Source organism: Equus quagga, chromosome 6, assembly GCF_021613505.1.
Source record: "Equus quagga isolate Etosha38 chromosome 6, UCLA_HA_Equagga_1.0, whole genome shotgun sequence".
Taxonomy (NCBI): Eukaryota; Metazoa; Chordata; class Mammalia; order Perissodactyla; family Equidae; genus Equus; species Equus quagga.
In genome coordinates, this window is record NC_060272.1 from 102,598,361 (window position 1) to 102,622,852 (window position 24,492).

The window sequence follows — 24,492 nt, forward strand, 5'->3', positions numbered from 1 at the left end:
GAGTCTCACTCACGAGATAAGGACTTGAATATTGCAGAAATTGAATGCCTCAGGAATTTGTTTTGACTGATATCTCAAAAGATGGGTTGGGTTGCTGGTTACCTTCTTTTATGCCACAGAAACTCCTGGATTTGTCGTTGGCAAAACCATGTCTGGCGGTAGGTATACTGTGTTCATTTCCAGCCCTATGTACTGCCACTCAACTGCCTCTAAGACCTTTCTGCTTTTCAGCTCACCTATCTGCCATTCCCTGAACGTACCATGTTCATTCCTACACCTGGGCCTTTGTACATGCTGTTCCTTCTACTTGAGATGCCCTTCTTCCTCCCTTCCTAATAAATGCTGGCTTATATTTTCAGAACTTAGTTTAAATATTCTTCTGTGAAGCTCTCTTTTGGAAGAATTGGTCAAATCTGTTACATGTTCCAATCCCTGACCCAAAACAGACTATGAAATTACTGAGAAAGAATGAATTAATTTTTTTTTTTAAAAAAGCTTTCTATATTATGAATGCTTAGCATAGCTCTAGGTACATAATAGCTGCTCAAATGTTGGTTGAATGACTGTATTACTGTTCTGGAATCTTAGGACAGTTGATTTTTAACAAATTAATGTACTATTATATTCCTTTTGGGAAACCAAGTTTTAGTACTTGAGACACATTATCTGGGTAGAGAATTTCAGTGAGGTTTCAACATTATGGTGACTAATATTTATAGGATTTTGTAGACATTATTACACTGGCAGCATGACTCAGTTCTACGGCGGGATGAATGGATTCAAAATGGTTAAAAAAGCTAATTTGAAAAAAGAAACTTGAAGACCAGCTTCAGTCTTCTTCGGAGTGAGCGTAGGGAGAGAGATTTTACCTACAAAGAAAGTATTCCTTTAGGCATTAAGGGCTTTAAATTGATCAGAGTTGATAAAGCATCTTGAAGTTGTGATTTAAAGTGTCAACTTTACTAATTAAATTGCTATCCTTTGAAACGCTGTATTAGACGAACATTCCATTCATTTGTTCAATTATTCATCAAATAATGACTGAGCGCCTACAACGTGCCAGGGAATGTGGCTAGGTGCTGGGAATAGATATGAGTGAACCAAACACAGTTGCTACTTTTAAGGAACTCAAGTGTAGTGGGGGAAACAGAAAATCGGCTCAGTTATTCACTACGGTAAGTACCATGGAGGAAGCACCATCTCAGCTTAGACCTGAAGGAAGACCAGGGAAAAGATGGAAAGAGCGTTGCAGGCAAAGGGACAAGAATATGTAGAGATGCGCAGGCAGCCTGAATGTCTAGGGCAACTGCAAGGAGGTGAGAGCTAGTGGAGCCTAGAGGATAGGGTATGGCGTGGAATGTGGCATGGGAGAAGTCACGGGGAAGGGAAAGAGACCACATCACAGACAGACTTAAAAGCCAAGTTCAGGATTTTGTGGACTAGGGAATCCATGGAAGTTTTTTTAAAAAAAACTTTTCTTGGGGCTGGCCCCGTGGCCGAGTGGTTAAGTTCGCGCGCTCCGCTGCAGGCGGCCCAGTGTTTCGTTAGTTCGAATCCTGGGCGCGGACATGGCACTGCTCATCAGACCACGCTGAGGCAGCGTCCCACATGCCACAACTAGAAGAACCCACAATGAAGAATACACAACTGTGTACCGGGGGGCTTTGGGGAGAAAAAGGAAAAAATAAAATCTTTAAAAAAAAAAAAAACTTTTCTTCTTTAGCATGGAAGTGTTTAACAGGAAATTAGCAGGAACAGATTTGTATCTTAAACTGATGTCTCCAGCTGCAGTGTGGGGAGACTGGACTGGATGGGGACACGATGAGAGGCAAGAGACCAGCATAGGGGTCACAACTTTAGGCAAAAAAAAACTCAAAAGCAAAATCACAAAAAACACAGTGGTTGAATTAGGAGACACACTGTGAAAGAGGGGACGGACTCCCGATATTTCAGAGTGAGAACAGGTGTTGGTGAGTGACGGCAGGTGAGTGGCAAGTAAAAGGAAGGAGTTAAAGCATGACGCCAGCATTTCTGAGGATAGTTGCGTGGATGGCGGTGGCCTTCAATGAGGTGTGGACGCAAGACAAGAGGCAGGTTCTGGGATGGAGGAGCAGCCAAATTCAATTTTGAGCACGCTGAGCTTGTAAAATCTGGTGGACACTTACTTGGAGAGGCTGGATAGGCAAAAGGCTTTGTTGGCAGTGTGGGAGCGAGCTGTCAGTATGTGGACAGTAACTGAGGTCTTGGGAGATGGAGAAATCACCCAGAGAGAGTTGTCCAAGGGGAAGACACAAAGTTGGAGCCTGGCCCCTTACGAACTCCCACATATAAGGGTAGGGCAGAGATAAGGAACAGCCAAAGGACGACGAGAAGCATGAGAGGCTGGAAGGGAACCAGGAGAGTCCTGAATTATGAAAGACAAGTGAAGAGAATATTGCACAGAGAACTGACATCAGTGGTCTAAATATTGTAGTTTTAAGAAAACAAAGTTGGTCAATGGCTTGAGTGATGATTGCTGACGATCTTGAACATTTTAGTGAGGTGGTGGGGTTAAAAGCCAACTGAAGTGCCCTGAAGAGTGACAAGAAATAAGGAAGTGAGACAGCAAGTGGGTTCAACTCTCAAATAGAGTGACTATGACGGGGAGAAAGATACACCAGGAGCCGGAGAAAGATGTAGAGTTGAGGAGATTTGTTTTAAACATGTAAGAGCATAAACAGTTTGAAGGCTAAGGCATGGAACCAGAAGACTACAAGCATTATCATTACTATCTATGCAATAAGAAAAAGCGATATAATATTTGAATGTGCTTAGAAGTGGAAAAGACTTTATTCAATAAATGGTACTGGGACAATGGTTAACTACTTGGGAGAAAACAAGGTTTGATCTACATCGTTTCATACATCAAAATAATACGACATAGATTAGAGAAAACGTAACATAAAAACCAATCCATGCAGAGTAAAAGAAAAATTTCGGTGACCATTTATCTGATTCCTCCATGGTGAAGTTCTTCATAAACATGAGAATGATTAAGAGAATTCCATTTACAACAACATTAAAAAATACCTAGGAATAAATTTAACAAAAGTGTAAGACTTGTACACTGAAAACTACAAAAACACTGTTGAAAGAAGTTAATGAACTCCTAAATAAAAAGAAAGACATCTCATGTTCCTAGAATGGAAGATTTAACATCGCTAAGATGGAAAGACACCTCAACTGATCTATAGATTCAACACATGCCTTGTCAAAATACCAGCTGCTTTTTTTTTTTGGTAGAAATCGACAAGTTGATTCCAAAATTCATACAGAAATGCAAGGGACTCTGAATAGCCAAAACAATTTTGAAAAAGAATAGTAGAAGGACTTACACTTCCCAATTTCAAAACTTACAACATTTAAGTAATCAAGACACTATGGTACTGCTATAAGGGTAGGCATATCGGTCCATGGAATAGAACTGAGAGTCCAGAAATGATCCTAACACTTGTGGACAACTGATTTTCATCAAGGGTACCAAGATAATTCAATGGGAGAAAGAAAAGATTTTTCAACAAACGTTGCTGGGAAAACTGGATACACTCATGCGAAAGAATGAAGTTGGACCCTAATTCACACTATATACTAAAATTTTTAACTTAAAAGTGAGCATAGATCTAAATAGGCGGGCTAAAACTATAAAACTCTTAGAACACGGGAGTAAATCTTCATGACTGTGGGTTAGGCAATGGTTTCTTAGACCACACCAAAAGTACATGTGACAAAAGAAAAAAACTGGACTTCATCAAAATTAAAAATTTTTGTGCTTCAAGGAACACTATGAAAAAAGTAAACAGACAATCCCCAGAATGGAAGAAAATATATGTAAATCATATATATATGTAAATCATGTTCCACTTAAAGACATTTCAGTCAATGATGAACCACATATACAATGGTGGTCCCATAAAATTAGTACCATATAGCCTAGGTGTGTAGTAGGCTATACCATCCAGGTTTGTGTATGGACAATCTATGATGTTTGCCCAACAACGAATTTGCATAATGACACATTTCTTAGGTATCCCTGTCGTTAAGTGACACATGACTGTATCTAATAACAGAAACTTGTGTCCAGAATATACAAAGAAATCTTACAACTCACCAACAAAAACACAACCCAATTTAAAATGAGGAAAGGATCTGAATAAACATACAAATGGTCAATAAAGCACATAACAGGGTGTTCAACACCATTAGTCATTAGAGAAATGCAAATCAAAACCACACTGAGATATCACTTCATACTCACTAGGATGTCTAAAATAAAAAAGACAGACAATAACATTTGTTGGTGAGGATATAGAGAAATTAGAAACCTCATGCACTGCTGGTGGGATTGTAAAATGGTACAGCAGCTTTGGAAAAGAGTTTGGTAGCTCCTCAAAATGTTAAACAGAGTCACCATCTGACCTAGCAATTCCACTTCTAGGTATATGCCCAAGAGAAAGGAAAAGATATATCCACACAAAACGTTGTATGTGAATGTTCATAGCATTATTCATAATAGTTCCAAAATGGAAACAATGCAAATATCCATCAACTATTGAATGGATAAACAAAATGTGGTATACCCATACAATGGAATATTAGTCAGCAATGAAAAAGAATAAAGTACTGATCTATGCTACAAGATGCATAAACCTTGAAAACACTGTTAAGTGAAAAAAAGACAAATACAAAAGGCCACATATTGTATGATCCTATTTATATAAAAAGTCCAGAACAGGCAAATCCATAGAGACAGAAAATAAATTAGTAGTTGCCAAGGGCAGGGAAAAGAAAGGAATGGAAAGTGACTGCTAATGGGTATAGGGTTTCTTTTTGGGGTCATGAAAATGTTCTAAAATTAGATAGTGGTGATGGTTGCACAACTTTGTGAATATACTAAGAATCACAGAATTGTATGCTTTAAAAGGGTGAATTTCCTGGTATGTGAATTATACCTCAATAAAGATGTTATAAAAAGTAGACTAAGAAATCAAAATGGGAAGAAGTCAATAGATGCGATTACTTGAGAAGTAAAAGATATGTTACATTAAAAACATGATAAACTATATGAACGGGAAAGATTTGCAACACACACCATATTTGATGGAATTAAAGATGCCACTGATTGTACCATTAATTTATAAGCTACTAAGAAAGAAAAAATCCCCAAGATGGGGAGCCTCCTGGAGGAGCCTCACGAAAGCTGGGACACCAAGGGCCACATCCTCCCTAAACCTACTAGGGGCTGGAAGGAAAAGTGGAAAATTCCTGTTTTTCAACCTTGGTACAGGGTGAAGGCAGGCAGAAAAATCTTCCCTGAAAATTTAAACCACAAGTTGGTATTCACACTGGCTTGCAGTTTGAATAAATATTATCTTATGGCTCATCTTAGCCAAAAAGAATCCTTAGAGAATTTAGTTTATAGTGGTCTCAATTGGAGAGTGATTTTAAGATACTACTGAGAAAGCAAAATGTAAAATAAAAGTTTTGCTTAGAGTGAAATAAAGTTGAAAAGGTACTGACACCTTTAATATGTAGTCTTCATATAAATCATTTGGAAGAGTAATAAACACCCAAAATAAAAGGGCAAATATTATGAAGCTCAATTCTCAAAGGAATTAGAAATGGGTAATAAAAATGAATAATGGTTGAACCTCACCAGTACTCAACAAATGCAAAATAAAACAGTCAGATAACATTTTTTACTTATCAGAGTAGCATAATTTTAGAAGAATAATGGCTAAGAGCTAGAAGAATATAGACTCTTGTGGAAGTCTACAACAACAATCTTCCTGTGAAGCTATGGGCATTTTCAGCCCATAGTACTCCTTCTTGGAATCTCTCCTAAAAATAATCATAAGTTTGGACACAACTTTATCTGAAATGATGTTCATAAAAACATTAGTTAGAAAAAGGAGAAGCAATATAAATGCCCAATACTGAAAGAATAAATAGATTACGGCACATCCATATAATTTTAACGTTGTATTGCAATTTTAAATGATGTCTTTGTAGAATACACAATGATATAGGAAGCTATTCATGTTATAATATTATGCAAAAAGTAGAGGACATATACATAGGATTGTACACCATTATGCTACCAGTTTCATACAAATACACAAAGCACAGAGATAAAGACTAGTCGGAAGTATATCAAATAGTAGTCGTGGATATCTCTGGGTTGTGGGATTTCAAGTACTTTTCGTTTTTTTCTTTGCATCTCTCTGTATTTTCTAAAATTTTTACATTGAAAGTGTTTTACTCTCAGAAAAACTAACTCAGATAGAGTCAAGACTTAAATTTAAGACCTGAAACCATAAAACTCCTAGGAGAAAACAGGGAAAAATTTCCTTGACATTGGTCTTAGCAATGATTTTTTGGATATGACACCAAAAACAAAAGCAACAAAAGCAAAAACAAACAAGTGGGACTCTATCGAACTCAAAAGCTTCTGCACAAAAGAAACAATCAACCAAATGAAGAGGCAACCTACTGAATGGGAGAAAATATTTGCAAACCATATATTCCTTAAGGGGTTTATATCCAAAAAATATAAGGAACTCCTACAACTCAATGACAAAAAACAATATGATTAAAAAATAGGCAAAGAACCTGAACAGACATTTTTCCAAAGAAGACATACAAATGGTCAACAGGTACAGGAAAAGATGCTCAACATCACTAATCATCAGGGAAATGCAAATCAAAACTACAATCAGGTATCACTTGACACCTGTCAGAATGCGTATTATCAAGTAGATAAGAGATAAATGTTGGTGAGGATGTGGAGAAAAGGGAACCCTTGTGCACTGTTAGTGGGAGTGTAAATTGGTGCAGCCACCATGGAAAACAGTATGGAGGTTCCTCAAAAAATTAAAAATAGAACTACCACATGATCTAGCAATCCCACTTCTGAGTACATATCAAAAGGAAATGAAATCACTACTTCAAAGAGATACCTGCATCCCCATGCTCACTGCAGCATTATTCACAATAGCCAAGGCACGGAAACTACCTAAGTGTCCCCTGATAGATGAATGGATAAGGATAAGGTGGTGTGTGGTATACACACACACACACACACACACACACAATGAAATATTATTTAGCCATTAAAAAAGGGAAATCCTGCCATTTGCAACAACATGGATGAACCTTGAGGGCATTATGCTAAGTGAAATAAGACCGATGGAGAAAGACGACTACTATACGATCTCACAGGTGGAATCTAAAAAAGTCGAATTCATAGAAACAGAGAGTAGAAGAGGGGTTACTGGGGGCTAGGGGCTGGGGGAAATGGGGAGATGTTGGTCAAAGGGTACAAACTTCCAGTTGTAAGATGAATAAGTTCTGGGGATCTAATGCTATACAACATGGTGACTATAGTTAACAATACTGTATTACATACTGGAAAGCGCTAAGAGAGTAGATCTTAAATGTTCTCACCACGCACACACACACACACACACACACAATATTTGTAATTACATTAGGTGATGGATGTGTTAAGTAACCTAACTGTGATAATCATTTCACAATATATACATGCATCAAATCAACACATTATACACCATGAACTTACGCAGTTATATGTCAATTATATCTCAATAAAGTTGGAAAAACTAAAATAAAAATCCTTAAAAAAAGAAAGTGTTTTACTTTCATTAACAGAAAACTTCAATAAATATTACAAGAAAAATTTGTCTCATATAAATATAAAATACAAACATTCTACTTTTTCAGGGTTTTTTTGTGTGGCTAACGTCATTTTTTGGGTGATGAAATTGGACCACAGAGTAGCTAAATGATAACATATGTAACAATAGGGTTATTTTCTCCTTTTCACAGTTTACTACATAAATAATACATATTTATTATAGAAAATCTAATAAATATTGATGTAAAGGAAAATAAAATCCCACATAATCTCCTGATTCAGAAGAACCATTGTTAGCTTGGGTTTTAGTTTCCTCTTATTTTTCTAGTTCCTCAAAGTTTAAAGTTAGGAATTGATTTGAGATCTTTCTTCTTTTTAAATGAAGGTGTTTACAACTATAAATTTCCCTCTGACCACTGCTTTCTCAGCATCCCATAAGTTTTTGGCACATGCCTTTTTGTTTTCACTCATCTCCAAGTTTTATCTAATTTTCCTGTGCTTTCTTCTTTGACCCATTGGTAGTTTAAGAGTGTGCTGTTAAATTTTCACATATTTGTGAATTTTTCAGTGTTCACTCTTCATTGATTCATTCCACTGTGATTGAAAAAGATGCTTTGTATGATTTCAGTCTTTTAAAATTTATTGAGACCTGTTTTGTGGCCTAACATATGGTCTATCCTGGAGAAAAACCACTCTTCACAGTTTCATATGTCCCATTAAAATTTGTCCTGCAACTAGGTATGCAAACCAATAACTATATATATATGTGAATAAATCTATAAGGACTAAACGTACCTTCAACACACCATTTTTATTGGTTGCATACTATTCCGTTATTTGATAGTATCATGATACGTCAATATCTTATATGGTTGGACATTTAGCAGTTTCCAATGTTTTTCACCACAAAATAGGACTCTAATGATTATGGCATCCATAAATACCTGACTGAGATATGTAACCATAATTACTAAGTGATTACTGTTACAGGGAGATAAAGAGCTCCAACTCTTCCAATAAAAATCTTGCAAAAATACACATAGTGAAGTCAGTGAGCAAGCGCTAAAAGTAAAAAACTTTCATAAGAATCTTACCTTGAATTTTCTTGAAAACTCTGGAATTCATAAACTTTAGAAATCTGTCTGCATAGAAGCTTGGTCTATGAACTGAAACAGTGTCCTGAAAAGACAAATCAAGAGTCATGGGTTTACCTCTCAGATATTTCATTTCGAGCTAGAAGAAAGATCCACTCAATTGGTTCTCTCTTGGCCAATGTCCTTAACTAGAGGGCATGGATGTCGAGAGCTGGAAAAGAGCAACACCCAGTGTCTCACAGGGCCCAGGAGTCAGGTTAGGGGAGGAGGGCAAAAGACTCAATCGGAGCAAAGATTCTAGACACTCAGAATGAAATAGAATATTAAAAGGGGCAGGGGAGAGACAGCAAAAAGACTCTGCTTTATCAATCAGAACAGTGGATCCTTATTCCACTGTGTGCCATGAGGCACACACACATCATTTTTACAGACAGGCAACCAGTGCCCTGAGTGTCATCAGGAAGGAAGGAGGACACTTTTAGTGATAACCAAAAATTGGGGGCATGAACAAGCAAAACAACACTAATGTGAGAGTGACACCTGGGTCAAAAAAAGAAGTGTGCTGGTTTCATCTCCCAGTAACAAGGTGCCTTGACACTGGGAAGATTCTAGCAGACAAGGTTGACTGATGACCCCTGTTATGCTGAATTATTATTAATTAGATACTATATTAGATACTATAAAGTGTCTACAGTGGGTTTGGAAGAAAAAACACGCCTTTGACCAGAGGTCTGGAGACCTGGTTCTGGTGTTAGTTCTGACTTTAAAAAGCTGTGTGATCCCGGAGAAGAGACAGTGTCTCGTTGCCTCAGTGTTTTCACCGATGAAACACGGTGTTACACGAGGCATAAGGTGATTCTGTAATCAGCATGTTATGAAGGACACACTACGGAAGACCCTCCTTAGCCACGTTACAATGGTCCTCTAGACTACCAGTGATGCTGTAGATGGGTGGGAGATTCCCCACTGGTTTGACATGCACTATCCCCAGTATCCTGGCAGCTCCTGTCTGAAGCGGACACATATTCACAGCAAGTACAGTAATTTAGAAATATCGTAGGATGCAAGATGATTAAGACTCAGCTCTTGCCTTCCAAGAGAAGTTAGATTATGGTTCTCTTCAGTATGAATAAACATTGTTTAAATAAGAGGCACATTAGAAAACAAACAAAAATAAGAATTATTGCTTACAATTTCACAAATACATAATCTGCACAGAGATTTTCCTAAAAAAAACCAACACCAAAAAACAGAAGATATGTTTTAACTAGAGAAAAGTAGGGGCCCCTTAGAAGCATCTGATCAATAGAACACTAGGCCATTCAGATCAGAAACCTTATCTGGTAACAGGGAATTGAAGTTGTCTCAGAAAACAGGAGGGGAACACAACAAAGTGTTTACTCTCTCTCCCTTCCATGTTCAAGGCATTACGTAGTCCCTAACTTTTCTTAGCAGGAAGGGAAAAAATTAACCACCATCTTGGCCTTTCATAGAAGGAATCTTTAATCTGAAAAATAAGCCTAAGTTTACTTCTTAGGAAAAAATTTGTGAACCTCTTGTTTAAAAGTGCATTTTGACAGAGGTCAATCCTTAGCCTGTGGACCAAATGCAGATCTTTTATCGCTGAAAGGTTATGACCGTTCCTCCGCAGAACTGAGAAAGTAGCATCTATAATTTACCCTCTTTCAAAGGAAAGCTTCTGCTAACATCTGAAAAAGACGTGTAAGCAAATCTTTGACCAATATATTCTTTGGAAGTGTCACTTCAAGTTGTTAATTGAGGGAGGCTGAGGCCAGTAAACGTTCTGTCAGCAGCAGGAGGTTTACGTCTAACATCTACATGGGAATGCGTGCATGCGCATGCGTGTGCATGTGTGTGTGTGTGTGTGTGTGTGTGTGGTAGACAGAGAGAGATAGAGATAGAGAGAGACAAAGAGAGACTGCCCTTTGTAACTGACTTTTTTCTTCTGTTATGCTGATTCTGGGTCCAAAAGACATCCCTCATAGCAGTCAGCATTAGTCATGTATAAATCTGTAACAAAAAAGTTTCTGCTTCCTACATGCTGTTATATGTAAGGCATGGCGTAGAACAATAATGTGCATTATTTTATTCAATCCTCACATCAGCCCTATGAGGCAGGTACTAGGAACTATTACTATACCCCCGGTACAAATGGGAAACCAGGCTGAGAGAGGTCAAATAACAAGCAATGTGTGCAGGTCACATGGCTAGTAAAGTAGTGATGAGGATTCAAACCCAGGGCTGTCTGCCGTCAAGTCTGGTTCAAACCCCTCTGTAGCTTGGTCTAATGAGAACTTTATTTCAGCTGTCCTCTGATCTTTCCAGCGCCTATCAAAAGAGTCTCCTCATTTTTCTCACCATCCTCTCATAACTTGGCTCTTCAGATGTCATGCAGAAACAAGACCTCATCTTGTTTTCCTGGCCTCTATCTAGCCACCAGGCTGGATGTTCTCTATTTGAATAGCTATTCAAGTTTATGCTGTCCTTGTTCTTAGATTGGAACCAATCTGCTAGGCTAAGATTCTAAGGTTATAAAGATCTATACTTCTTCGCCTCTTCAAATCTAGTGACACAGCTTCTCAGACACCCTCTGAAGTCTCTTAGAAATGAGAAATATATACAGCTTAACAAGGAACATAAGGCACTTACCCCATCATAAACCAGTGCTTTCCAGGAATGTTCTAACTTCTTCATTAATCTAAATATAGACAGAAAAATAAAAATTACAATGTAAAATCACACCCATTTGGTGAATTTTCCAAACCCTTTGTTGATTTATTTTGAAATAACAAAAAACTGTTTCCCCAAATTTCTTACCTATATGATTGCAGAATGTCAATAATGCCCATAAATAAAAGTAGTTTTTCTCCCTTATGGCTTTTAGCTGGAATACCTCCCATTCTGTTGATAGAGAAAAAGCAAAAATATTTTATAAGAAAAGGAAGTTAAAAGTCATTTCTAATAAATAGACTATAAGTGAAAGTAGACAATCTTTAAGAATTCTGGACTATCTCTCCATCATTTTTTTTTTTTTGGCCTCAGTTAAAGTCTCCCTGGAAATCCAAATGATGTACTTCCCACAAAGGAGTATAATACCCTAGTTGTCAACTGTGAAGAGTTGGATGGGAAGAAGCCAATTAAAAAATTATTCCTATTTTGAAACGATGAGCAAGAATTTTTAAAGTATTTTAAATATTGTTTTTTAAAAAAATGCAACACTTTTATATATTCACTGTGAGATTTTGAAATATAGAAAAGCACAAAGAAAAAATATATAAAGAATCCATTCCTAGGATGCAAAGACAAATACTATACTAAAATTTGGTACATCTTTCCAGTACATGTGTGTGTGTGTCTGTGTGTGCATGCGTGTGCATGTGCATATATTCACTAATCCACAAAAGTGATTATTTATGTTTCATAACCTGAATTTTTCACTCGCTAAATGATGAACATTTCCTCAACGTCAATGCTTATATGTTTTTTAATGGCTGTGTAGTATTTCACTATAGTGATATAGAATAATTTGTTTAATCGATTATTGGACATTTAGATGGATTTATAGGCCAGGACTAAAAAAATGTTTAATATGTATGAATTTCCTTTATAAAAGTGAAACATGTCCGTGATTTAGTCATTGTTGGAAAATCCTAGAAGGCAGTCACTTACACCCAAGGAAAATGGTTTCTTCCTGTCAGTCTCCCTGCTCAGCTAGTACACATGTGGTATAGCCAACTATTTCAATAATTTTCATTGGCTGTAATTGTTTCTGTTAGTCAATATGCACTTTATACACGCAAACTAATCCTGCAGTTACTATCACATCCGGTTGAGGCAAGAGACCACATCTGCCAGGGGGTAGGACTAGAACAACAGAATCTTCTTATGTAGATAAAAAGCTCTGAATTGCGAACCTAATTCCTATCATGTATTTGCTTGAATACGTGTTTATTCAAATTCAAAGTATATTCTCCCTGTTGTGGATGTTTTGAATATGTAGTAAATGGGGGTAAAAACATTTCCAGCCATTGTTAAAAAATGGAGCCATTTGAAAAAAGAAACCATGTGGATGAAAGAATAACCTGAAGAACTGGCACTCATCTAGTTATCCATAGATGTACAGAAATGAAGGCTGGCTTAATGCATTTTAGCACCAGGTAGGAATCTATTCCTAAAGAGCCACTATGAGGGGAACATGATTGTGTTTAATTACCCAATGATATCAGCTGCCAGAATCAAGAGGATGAAGCGGGCAGGTGGCTGCACTTACGTTTCCGGGTTCTCTGTGATGATCCCATCTCCAGATTTCCCTGGACCCTGGATAGATTCCATTGCTGTTGAGTAGAGGACCTTCTGCATCCCAGGCCGCTTAGCATCAGGCACATTTTGTGAGGTTTCCTCTTCTTTGTCTTTAAGGGAATGGTCCAAGATGTGGATTCCCAGCAAAAGGCTATAGTCCATGATCTTGAAGCTTTCCAGCACCTGAGTAAGCAAAAGAACCAGGAGGCCGGTCAACTCAAATGGCTTGTAAGTCTCATTTGCACAGAATCAGAGAGCTCTAGATTTGCAGACACGCTTCCTGCGTCCTTCCCAGAGGGTAGCTGATAGAGGAAAAGTCAAAATAAAAACATCTGAGGTTATTATTAGGTCATGTGCAGTAAGGATTACCACAATGGCTCCAAGATGATATTTTATGCAAATTTAATGTAAGCATATCTTTTCTTAACCCTCCATGACAGTTTCACTAATAGTATTTATTGAACACTTTCCAAGTGCTTAGTGGCTCACTTGGATTCAAGCCTCACAACTCTTTGAGCTAGGTACTATTGTTGTCCCTATATTATAGATGAACAAAATTGAGACACAGAGAGATAAAGCAATTTACTCCATATCACACAGCTTGTAAGTGGCATTGCTGGGATTTGAACCCAGGTAGTCAACTCCAGCATCCACGCCCTTAAGCACTGGAAGAGAGAAACCAACAAACCAATGATCTCTACAAGCTTGTACCTTCTTCAGCACAAAGACTCAGCTGGAATGTGTTTCTGTCTGGATTCTGTTCTCAAAATCTTAATCTTGTTGGAGTTCAGGGATCTCCTATTCAAAGTTGCTATTTTGTTCTCTGTAGCAAGTCTTTTTAAAAATTATGATCTTGACAGAGAACAGGGCTTAATGCTTAATTGTCGACTCATCAAACAGTAGGAAAGAGAAGGCATTAAAAGCAGCTGGATGTGGCCAGACAAAGAAGTTAGCGATACTCTGACAAGAAAATAACAGGAGATAAGGTCAAGATAAGAGGCAGTCGACATGGGTTCCCAGTGGAGGAGGGACTTTGACACTCAGGACCCTTCTTTGATGGAGGAGGAGTGCTTAAAAATGGGGTATTTTCCCCTATGATAAAGCTCTTTTCCTAGTAGTTTGTATATATTCTCCTCTACAACAGATATTTTAATGCCTGGCATTTCTCACACAAAGCTGCTCAGGAAATCAAAACAGCACAGCCCAGAAAGTAAGACAATCCTGCGTGGCAGACAGCTGCTTCTGAAACAACATGATAATCTGTTACTATACCCTAGTTAGGAAATGCCTTTGAGGATCAGAGTCTATAGATAATTGTTTCATCAGGGATTGAATATCCAGAATTTCGTATGCTTCTCATTCTCCCTGAGCCAACTGCTTTTTGATCAGACATTTATGATGTACTAAAGAGAGGTCAGGCCTGAGGATTCAAGTATCTGTGGCTGCCACTTCAATGGACGTCCTTTGACAGCAGGCTTTGGGAAGGACGGCATACGTAGCCTTTGAAAATATGTTTACACCCGTGTCTTATGCACATTTGCATAAGTGAGGAAAAGTGAGAGTGGGCTGCAGATAAGTATCAATTATTCCAGAGTGTTCATGTTCATCTTTCAACATACGAAGCTGAGTACTTCCAGAAAGGAGGCAGGCAAGAAAGGAGAGTGGAATTATTATTTAAGAAGGTTAGGCCATGGAACTTTCTACCTCAAGAGGTCAGAGAGTGGCTCGATAGCAACAGGGAGCCAGCTTCCCTAACCTAAGGAGTGAAGCCAAGATTGGAGGAGGAAGGAAGGGTGATACGAAAAGCTCCTCACCACTGACCCAATGCTCCAGCACCAGACCCACTGGTTGGTTCTCCATGGAGGTGTATCAACGCCTTACTTCCAACATGGAAGAAAACAAGATTTCAGTTCTGTGTCAGGGTCGCCACGGACCCAGCCTCTTAAAAGAAAACACTAACAGATACTGGATGCTTTCTTCAGACAGAAACAGAGATAGAAGGATCTCAGCCTTTCTAATTCTCTATCACACACAAAGGACGGCTTGGAAGTAGTGGCCACCAGCGAGCTTCATGAACCCGGCACAGTGATCTGCATCTGCAGATGCCAGTTTTCCTACTCACATTTACCTGTGCTAGTGCTTCCTTTCTTAGAGAGACTCTTAGCTGGGGACGTGCAGGATAGAGCACCGACTCCGTGACCTTAGGCAGGTCATATCACCTCCCGGTATCTCACTTTCCTTCTCAATAAAATGGTGACAATAATATTACCTGCTGCATAGGGAGCTCATGAAAATTAAATACAGTAATGCGGGTGAATTGCCTAGAACAATTCCTGGTGCAGAGAAAGTGCTCAATTACTTGCCAGCTATCATCATCGTGATTATAATTCATGGTGACTCATTGCTCACATGTGTGCGAGAGACTATAGGAGTCAGCTTGAAGTAACCACCTGTAGAGTTACACTTCTGAAAATAAAAATTCATAAAAAGCCAACAAAAATATGACTGCATTTCTAGCCTGCTTATCAGTGCCCTTTTGGCAAGTCCTGACTCCTTTAAAAGTTCTGGGTTGGTGGGTACCCAGTAGTATCGCTTGGATGTTCAACAGGAAAATGTTGGCTGCCACAGCAATTCTGGTCAATGGGCTATCAAATGATGGCCCCATGATCTGTCTGTGGGAACAGTCCCATTTCCACTGGGCAAAAATCACAGCCTTGTGCTCTGCACAGCCCAGACTACCCACTGGTAAATGTTCCCTCCAAACAGTGAAGTGGCTTCCAAAGCAAATTCTAATCAGACCCTGTGACAACGTTGTGACTGTTCCTAATGGGCATGGAGAGTGGTAAAGATTGAAAGGCACTCCTGGATACCATCATATTTAGTTCACATTTCTCTGCAAAGTTTCCACCAATTAATTCTGCTTGTTAAAAAGCTTTCTTTGTAAAACAATTTTTATTATATTTTTAATGCACTATTCAACCTAAACTGTTCCATTTGTAGATGCAAAGTCTTTTCCTGCTCAAGGACAGGCCAAGGAGAGCACATGCATTTCATAAGTGATAGGAGGTCAGGCTGTGGTCCAACTTTAACTGTTAGATAAAGTGAGAAACTATCTCAATGCTTTAAGTGGTCAAATATTAGTCCTTGTTTACTTAAAATAAAGCCAACAACCTCAAGAGAGAATAAACTAAGAAAAATCTACAAATAAATTTTAAAAAGAGATTCATTTTCTCTGTATTTTTAAATTGGATTGTCAGCATCCCTGAATGATGCTGGATTGTCCTCAGGAGCCTAGGCTCCTACTTTCAGAATGAAAGGCTTAAAAAAGATAAATTCTATTCCCATTGTATGGAAAGTTGAGCATGATAGTTGGAATGTGGGTTAGGGAAAGTCACCATCCATAAAAAAATGTCAAGGAAGGAAAAGATAAATATATAGGCATATATTTTAAACCAAATTCCAAAACTTCTGTCATGAAAAATTCTGGGAACAGATTTTAGTCACGTGCATTGCAGATCTGCATCAATTAGGAACAAAATAATTCGGCTATTCATATCCTCCCAGTTCTTTAAAGGAATCAATAAATCTGCTAAAATCTTAACATGTGTGAGCACTGAGAGTGTGCAACATTCTGCAACATGACAGACACCAATCAGTCTAGCCTGTCACTCGGGCGCACATTTTTTTCCAGAATGTCTGCCTGACCCGGCTGTTGCTGGTGGATCCTGTATCTGTGCATTTGCTATGCAAAACGCACGCTGCAATGCAAACACAGGTGCTTTTCTATCTAGCTGGGCAAGACTTCATTTCCCCACTTGTAAAAAAAGAAAGCAGGAATGATTCACAGACATATGTAAAACTGAAAGCAAGTAGGAATACCACAACGCTTTTTCCTGTCAAAGCCAGATTATTTTTTCTCTTCTCTCTCAAGGACTATATTTAGTCAATAATAATATTGGAATGTAGTAAAAAAGTCAATGTCAAAGCAGCTGGGACAATATCTTGAAGACAGGATCAAAACTATCTGTTCCTGAAATGAAAGCATATTCTGCAGGCTCGCATGGCCATGATGCATCAGGAAAGCACTTATTCCATACCCTTTCTGCAGATTTGGTGACCTAACCTGGGAGATAACCCAACTCAGAATGATAGGCACTGATACCCTCTCTTCGTGGCCAAGGGTCATAATGAGTGGCCAGTCCTCCTTTTCCTTTTCTATTTTCTCTCCATACTCCTTATCCCAGTGCACACTGTTTTCTGCCCCACTGCTAGAAGGAGATGGAGTGGCTGCATGGTGGTTATGACTCCATGCTCTGGCGCCAGGTGGCCTGGTTTAACTCACGGTTCCCCCATTTGTTTGTCCTTGGGCAGAGTATGTAACCTTTCTGGGCCCTGTACTCCTATCTGTAAAATAGAGATAATAGGGACACCTATCTCACAGAGTTACTAAGAAGATTGAGTTAATCCACATCAAGTCTTAGGACAGACAGTAACTGGCATACAGAAAGCACCCAATAAATGTTAGCTATTCTTACTGTTGTTGACACTCCTCCACCTGTAGAATCAGTCACTGCTTACCACCCCCCGGAATCTCCACCTGCCCTCAGCTACTGTGTCCTGCCTCCTCTTGGTTCTTTGCCTTCCTATTTGTTTTTCCTTCTGTGCCCTAAAGATGTTCACCAAAGTTCTCTCTTCAACTCTTTTCTTTCTTCCCAATAGTGACATTCATTAACTCTCCTTGTTAGGGAAAAGAAAATCGAGTGCCTAGTCTGCTCCAGATCATCAGAGGGAAGTAAAACAGACAAGAATGCTGTCTTCAAAGTTACACGAGCCTGGGGCCGGCCCCATGAGCGAGTGATTAAGTTGGCAAGTTGCGCTTCGGTGGCCCGGGGTTTCGCCGGTTCGGGTCCTGGGCGTGGACATGGCACCGCTCATCAGGTCACGTTGAGGCGGCGTGCCACATGCCACAACTAGAAGGACCCACAACTAGAATATACAACTATGTACGGGGGGAATTTGGGGAGAAAAAGCAGGGAAAAAAAAAAAGAATAAGGCCTGGAAGGAAAAATCAGGGTGCCGTGGAGATACCCCACATAATGGATACCTACTATTTCAATAGTGCGGGTAAGATATGATGACACTTGAAGGAGGTGGCAGCAGGGGAGCTTGCAGGAGATGTGGATAGATTCGAGAATCTCTTAGTGGTAGATTCCAACTATCATCCCTCTACAGACCATTCCTATAACATTACCTTTAGTCTGAACTCACTCCTAAGCTCCAGCCCTATCTATTTCCAATGGCCTTCTGGACATTTCTAAATTTCTATACACCGTCTTGCTGGAACCCTAAATTCTTACTTCCCCCAAAGCATTTCTTTCTCCTCACTTCTTTGATTTGAAACCATTCTAATGTGGATTTCAGGCTCCATGACTTCATTGATCTTGAGCTTCATGATTACAATGCGTGTGAAAAATCTTCAGCACTGAAAATATTGACTGTGATTAGGCACTCTATGTTGTCAGAAAAATAAAGATAAAAGTCTACAGTGTTTTCAAACCTACCCACACCAGAGGTATTTATACACACTGTGTCGAGGGCAAAAATCAAGCTGTAATTTACAGAGTCTTTTAATTTGCTGTTTAGTAGGCACACAACTAAATGGCAGATAAAAGGCAAGCTTGTTTTGCTATAAACTAGGTTGAGCTTGGAGTCTGGTAAGAAGATGACATTTCTTTTTAGGAAACCTTTGTAAGGAGCGCACATCACAAGCTGGGTCAACTGCAAAGACCCTTTAACCATCCAAGAATGCTTGGTGTTGGCCCTAAGATGGCGGCTCTGTGGGATACAGCAAAAGCGGTTCTAAGAGAGAAGTTTACAGCAATTCAGGCCTACTTCAAGAAAGAAGAAAAATCCCAAACAGATAATCTAAAAGCGCATCTAAAGGTACTGGAAAAAGAACAACAAACAAAGCCAAAAATCAGCAGAAGGAAGGAAATAATAAAAATCAGAGCAGAAATAAATGATACAGAGACTAAAAAAACAATAGAAAAAATGAATGAAACCAAGAGCTGGTTCTTTGAAAACAGAAACAAAACTGACAAACCCTTAGCTAGACTCACCAAGAAAAAAGAGGGAAAGCTCAAATAAAATCAGAAATGAAAGAGAAGAGATTACAATGGACACCTCAGAAATACAAAAGATAATAAGAGAATACTATGAAAAGCTAGATGCCAACAAATTGGATAATCTAGAAGAAATGGATGAATTCTTAGAAACACACAACCTTCCAAAACTGGACCAAGAAGAAGTAGAAAATTTGAATAGACCAATCAATCCCCAGTAAGGAGATTGAAACAGCAATCAAAAACCTCCCAAAAAATAAAAGTCCAGGACCAGATGTCTTCCCTGGTGAATTCTACCAAACATTCAAAGAAGACTTAATACCTATCCTTCTCAAACTCTTCCAAAAAATTGAAGAGGAGGGGAGGCTTCCTAACTCATTCCACGAAGCCAACATTATCTGATACTGAAACCAGACAAGGACAACACAAAAAAAGAAAATTACAGGCAAATATCACTGATGAACATCGATGCAAAAATCCTCAACAAAATACTAGCAAATTGACTACAACAATACATTAAAAAGATCATACATCATGATCAAGTGGGTTTCACTCCAGCGATGCAGGGATGGTTCTGCATCTGCTAATCTAGCAATGTGATACACCACATTAACAAAATGAAGAATAAAAATCACATGATCATCTCAATAGATGCAGAGACAGCATTTGACAAGATACAGCATCCATTTATGATAAAAACTCTAAAGAAAATGGGTATAGAAGGAAAATACCTCAACATAATAAAGGACATATATGACAAACCCACAGCAAATATCATTCTCAGTGGAGAGAAACTGAAAGCTATCCCTCTAAGAACAGGAACCAGACAAGGATGCCCACTGTCACCACTCTTATTTAACATAGTATTGGAAATCCTAGCCAGAGCAATCAGGCAAGAAAAATAAATAAAAGGGATCCACACTGGAAAAGAAGAAGTGAAACTGTTACTCTTTGTAGATGACATGATTTTATATCTAGAAAACCCTAAAGAATCCACTAAAAAACTTTTAGAAACAATAAAGGAATACAGTCAAGTCGTGGGATACAAAATCTACGTACAAAAATTAGCTGCATTTCAAACCACTAACAACGAAGTAGCAGAAAGAGAAATTAAGAATACAATACCCTTTACAATTGCAACAAAAAGAATAAAATACCTAGGAATAAACTTAACCAAAGAGGTGAAAGATCTGTACACTGAAAATTATAAAACATTGTTGAAAGAAATCAAAGACGACACAAAGAAATGGAAAGATATTCTGTGCTCTTGGATTGTAAGAATTAATGTCGTTAAAATGTCCACACTTCGTAAAGCAATCTATAGATTCAACGCAATCCCTATCAAAGTTCCAACAACATTTTTCACAGAAATAGAACAAAGAATCCTAAAATTCATATGGAACAACAAAAGACCCCGAATAGCCAAAGGATTCCTGAGAAAAAAGAACAAAGCTGGAGGTATCACACTCCCTGATTTCAAAATATACTACAAAGCCATTGTAACCAAAACAGCACGGTACTGGCACAAAAACAGACACACAGATCAATGGAACAGAATCGAGAGCCCAGAAGTAAACCCACACATTTATGGACAGCTAATATTCGACAAGGGAGCCAAGAGCATAGGATGGAGAAAGGAGAGTCTCTTCAATAAATGGTGTTGGGAAAATTGGACAGCCACATGCAAAAGAATGAAAGCAGACCATTCCCTTACACCATGCACGAAAATCAACTCAAAATGCATTATAGACCTGAATGTAAGACCCCAAATCATGAAACTTCTAGAAGAAAACATAGGCAGTATGCTCTTTGACATCGGTCTTAGCAGCATATTTTCAAGTACCATGTCTGACTGGGCAAGGGAAACAAAAGAAAAAATGAACAAATGGGACCACATCAAACTAAAAAGCTTCTGTGCAGCAAAGGAAACCATCAACAAAACGAAAAGACAACCTAACAACTAGGAGAAGATATTTGCAAACCATATATCAGATAAGGGGTTAATATCCAAAATATACAAAGAACTTACACAGTTCAACAATAAAAACCCAACAATACAATTAAAAAATGGGCAAAGGATCTGAACAGAGATTTCTCCAAAGAAGATATATGGATGGCCAACAGGCATATGAAAAGATGCTCAACATCATTAGCTATCAGGGAAATGCAAATCAAAACTACAGTGAGGTATCACCTCACTCCAGTCAGAATGGCTATAATTAACAAGACAGGAAACAACAAATGTTGGAGTGGATGTAGAGCGATGGGAACACTTGTTCACTGCTGGTGGGAGTGCAAACTGGTGCAGCCACTATGGAAAGCAGTATGGAGTATCCTCAGAAAATTAAGGATAGATCTACCATATGATCCAGCTGTCCCACTGCTGGCTATTTATCCAAAGAACTTGAAAACGCAAAGGCATAAAGATACTCGCACCCCTATGTTCACTGCAGCATTATACACAATAGCCAAGACTTGGAAGCAACCTAGGTGTCCATCAAGGGACGAATGGATAAAGAAGATGTGGTATTTATACATGATGGAATGTTACTCAGCCATAACAAATGATGACATTCAGTCATTTGTGACAACATGGATGGACCTTGAGGGTATTATGCTGAGTGAAATAAGTTAGAGGGAGAAAGTCAAATACCATATGATCTCACTCATAAGTAGAAGATAAAAACAACGACAAACAAACACATAGCATTGGAGATTGGACTGGTGGTTACCATAGGAGAAGGGGAAAGGGGGGAGGGCAAAAGGGGTGATTAGGCCCACATGTGAGGGGATGGACTATAATTAGTTTTTGGGTGGTGAACATGATGTAATCTACACAGAATTCGAAATATATTATGATGTAAATCCGAAAAAAAATTTAAAAAATAAATTAAAAAAAACTGGTACCCAACACCAGAAGATATTAAGAGCGGCAAAGACAATGCAAAGCAAGTAATCTGTAAATGATGCCTTATGCAAGACGGAGTTGTTGAAGCTGGGTACAGAGTACATGGGGGTTCACTGTAGTATTCCCTCTACTTTTGTATATGTTTGAACTTTTCAAAAGTAAAGTTTAATACACTGCTTTGAAATGCTTAGATGAAATGCATTTACGTATCTCTTCAGAGTAAACTGACCACTATCTCTGCTGATGACAGGCTAGAGATGGTACAAATAAAAATGAAAATTTGGGATCACAACTAAAGTGGTTAAAGCACAAAATTTGCTATGTTCTATACTTACCTCACCTAATTTTTTTTTTTTTTTTTGGTGAGGAAGATTAGCCCTGAGCTAACATCTGTTGCCAATCTTTCTCTTTTTACTTGAGGAAGATTGTCACTGAGATAACATCTGTGCCAACCTTCCTCCACTTTGTATGTGGGAGGCCACCACAGCATGGCTTGATGAGCAGTGCATAGGTCTGCACTCGAGATCCGAACCCATGAAACCCAGGCCACTGAAGCAGAGTGTGTGAAGCTAACCACTACACCACTGGGCCCACCCTCACCTCATCATTTTTTGATGGAAGATCTAAAGAATAACCAAATAAACAAAATGTGGAGCTGACAGGAAGATGAATAAGAGCCCTGAGTAATTTTTCCAACTGGCCTATAGTCTAGTCCTGAATAAAGAGTATTCAAATGATTGGCAAAAATACTTGTGTTAATTCAACAAGATAAGATAATTCAAAAGAGTATCCTGGAGATTATATGGAAATAGACATTCCTGGACACATTAGTTTAGGGAAAAATAAATCCAAGAGTATGCCATTCCTCCCAAAGTAGATCCTTTGGAGTACAGTTCCAGAATTACTTGCATGTACAAGTCTAGTTAAAGCTGACTGCTGCCTTTTAAATTTAATTTAATTTCCTCAATAAAGCTCCGAGTGTTCTTTGCTAATATAATAAAGAGGAAAAACAGGCTGTGACAAGCCAGACAATTTTTGCTGGCAAAGCAGACTGAAATAAATATCCAGTCCTTAGCTTACTTGTAGCAATAATGTGTTTTTCACTGTGTCTAATGCAATGATTTAGAATTCTGAGCTGTGATGGATTAACCTGTACCAATGCCATTTTTGCTCACTTAAAAAGCTTTAAATAATAGAAGTATACCTTATAGGTATTAGAAATAGCCATCTATCATTTTAAACGATTATATATGAATATATATATACACTATATTCATCAGCTTTTACATTGGATGAGTTTTGTAGACATGTTTCTACAAATACAGATGTCTCATTAAATTATTTAATAGACATATTTAAAAGTAATATGTTATATTAAAATTGCCAAGTCCTTCTGATTAGTATATATCTCCTAGTTGGCTCCACCATGATTTGCTTCATTGTGGCTTCGCTGGTGGGATGGCTGAGAGCCCAGGGGTTGGCCAGCTGCTCAATGAGACTCAGAGGCTACGCTTGGTCCAAGTTTCCACATCCACTTCAACGCATAAGGTGAAACTCCTGAATCTGCATCACTGTCTATTGTAATCCACCCCGTCTGGTAAACTGCCTCCCTGGGTAAAGAGCAAAAAGGATTCTCTCTTCCTCTCTCCACTTTAATGGACAAAGAGAGGGAAGAAGAATGGGAGAATCTGTCCATGATAAATAAGACCTTGATGGTTTGGACTTAAACTTTAAACTCTAAGCGTCTTAGTAGAGAGGACCATAGCCTATTCAGTTTTTGTACCTCCCACAGACTTAGCATGGAGCCTTACATAGCGCAAGAATTCAAAACTATTTGCTAAATGACATGTAGTTAATTCAGTAGGAAGGTAAGGCAGGATTTGTCAACTGAGATTCCTGTGGTGGTTTGAAGGCAGAGAAATCAAGCTGGTCCATGCCCTGAGATCATAAAAGGTTCCACAGGGCAGGAAGAATCTCTGGTCTGGGAAAATCACCACTGGTATTGAAAAGCCTACAATTTAAGAAGAACAGCAAGGATCTACCTATGGGGTGAGTTTTAAGAAGTGATAGAAAACCAAGAATATGAGAGGTGTCACTAGAAATGAATTCTTTGGGGTCTTGAGGTATTTTATTTTTAAAATAATAATAAATGTAAGTGGTCAAAATTAAAGAAAGTATATGAAAGTGGCTCAATGCCAGATAGCACAAGGCCACATCCCACATAGCTTGAGGGTCATGGTTTGAGGTGGAAATAGAATATAGTAAGGGAGGGGCCTGTGGCAATGTTCTTGTGTCCATGTGTTACCATGTGATCAAGACCCTACATTTCCAAGGGTGTTTACCTAAAAAGATGGA

General features: G+C 38.5%; 1 protein-coding gene across 2 annotated transcripts in view; it reads right to left on the reverse strand.

Annotated features, from left to right (window-relative positions):
- PIP5K1B (phosphatidylinositol-4-phosphate 5-kinase type 1 beta) overlaps window positions 1–24,492 on the reverse strand; it is a 274,957-nt gene that overhangs the window by 64,166 nt on the left and 186,299 nt on the right. For both annotated transcript variants that reach the window (XM_046664880.1, XM_046664881.1), the window contains exons 8-11: window positions 13,079–13,290; window positions 11,626–11,709; window positions 11,458–11,506; window positions 8,788–8,872 (exon numbers count right to left, since the gene is read on the reverse strand). In XM_046664880.1, the coding sequence (XP_046520836.1) occupies window positions 8,788–8,872; window positions 11,458–11,506; window positions 11,626–11,709; window positions 13,079–13,290 (430 nt within the window). The remainder of the gene's footprint in view (window positions 1–8,787; window positions 8,873–11,457; window positions 11,507–11,625; window positions 11,710–13,078; window positions 13,291–24,492) is intronic.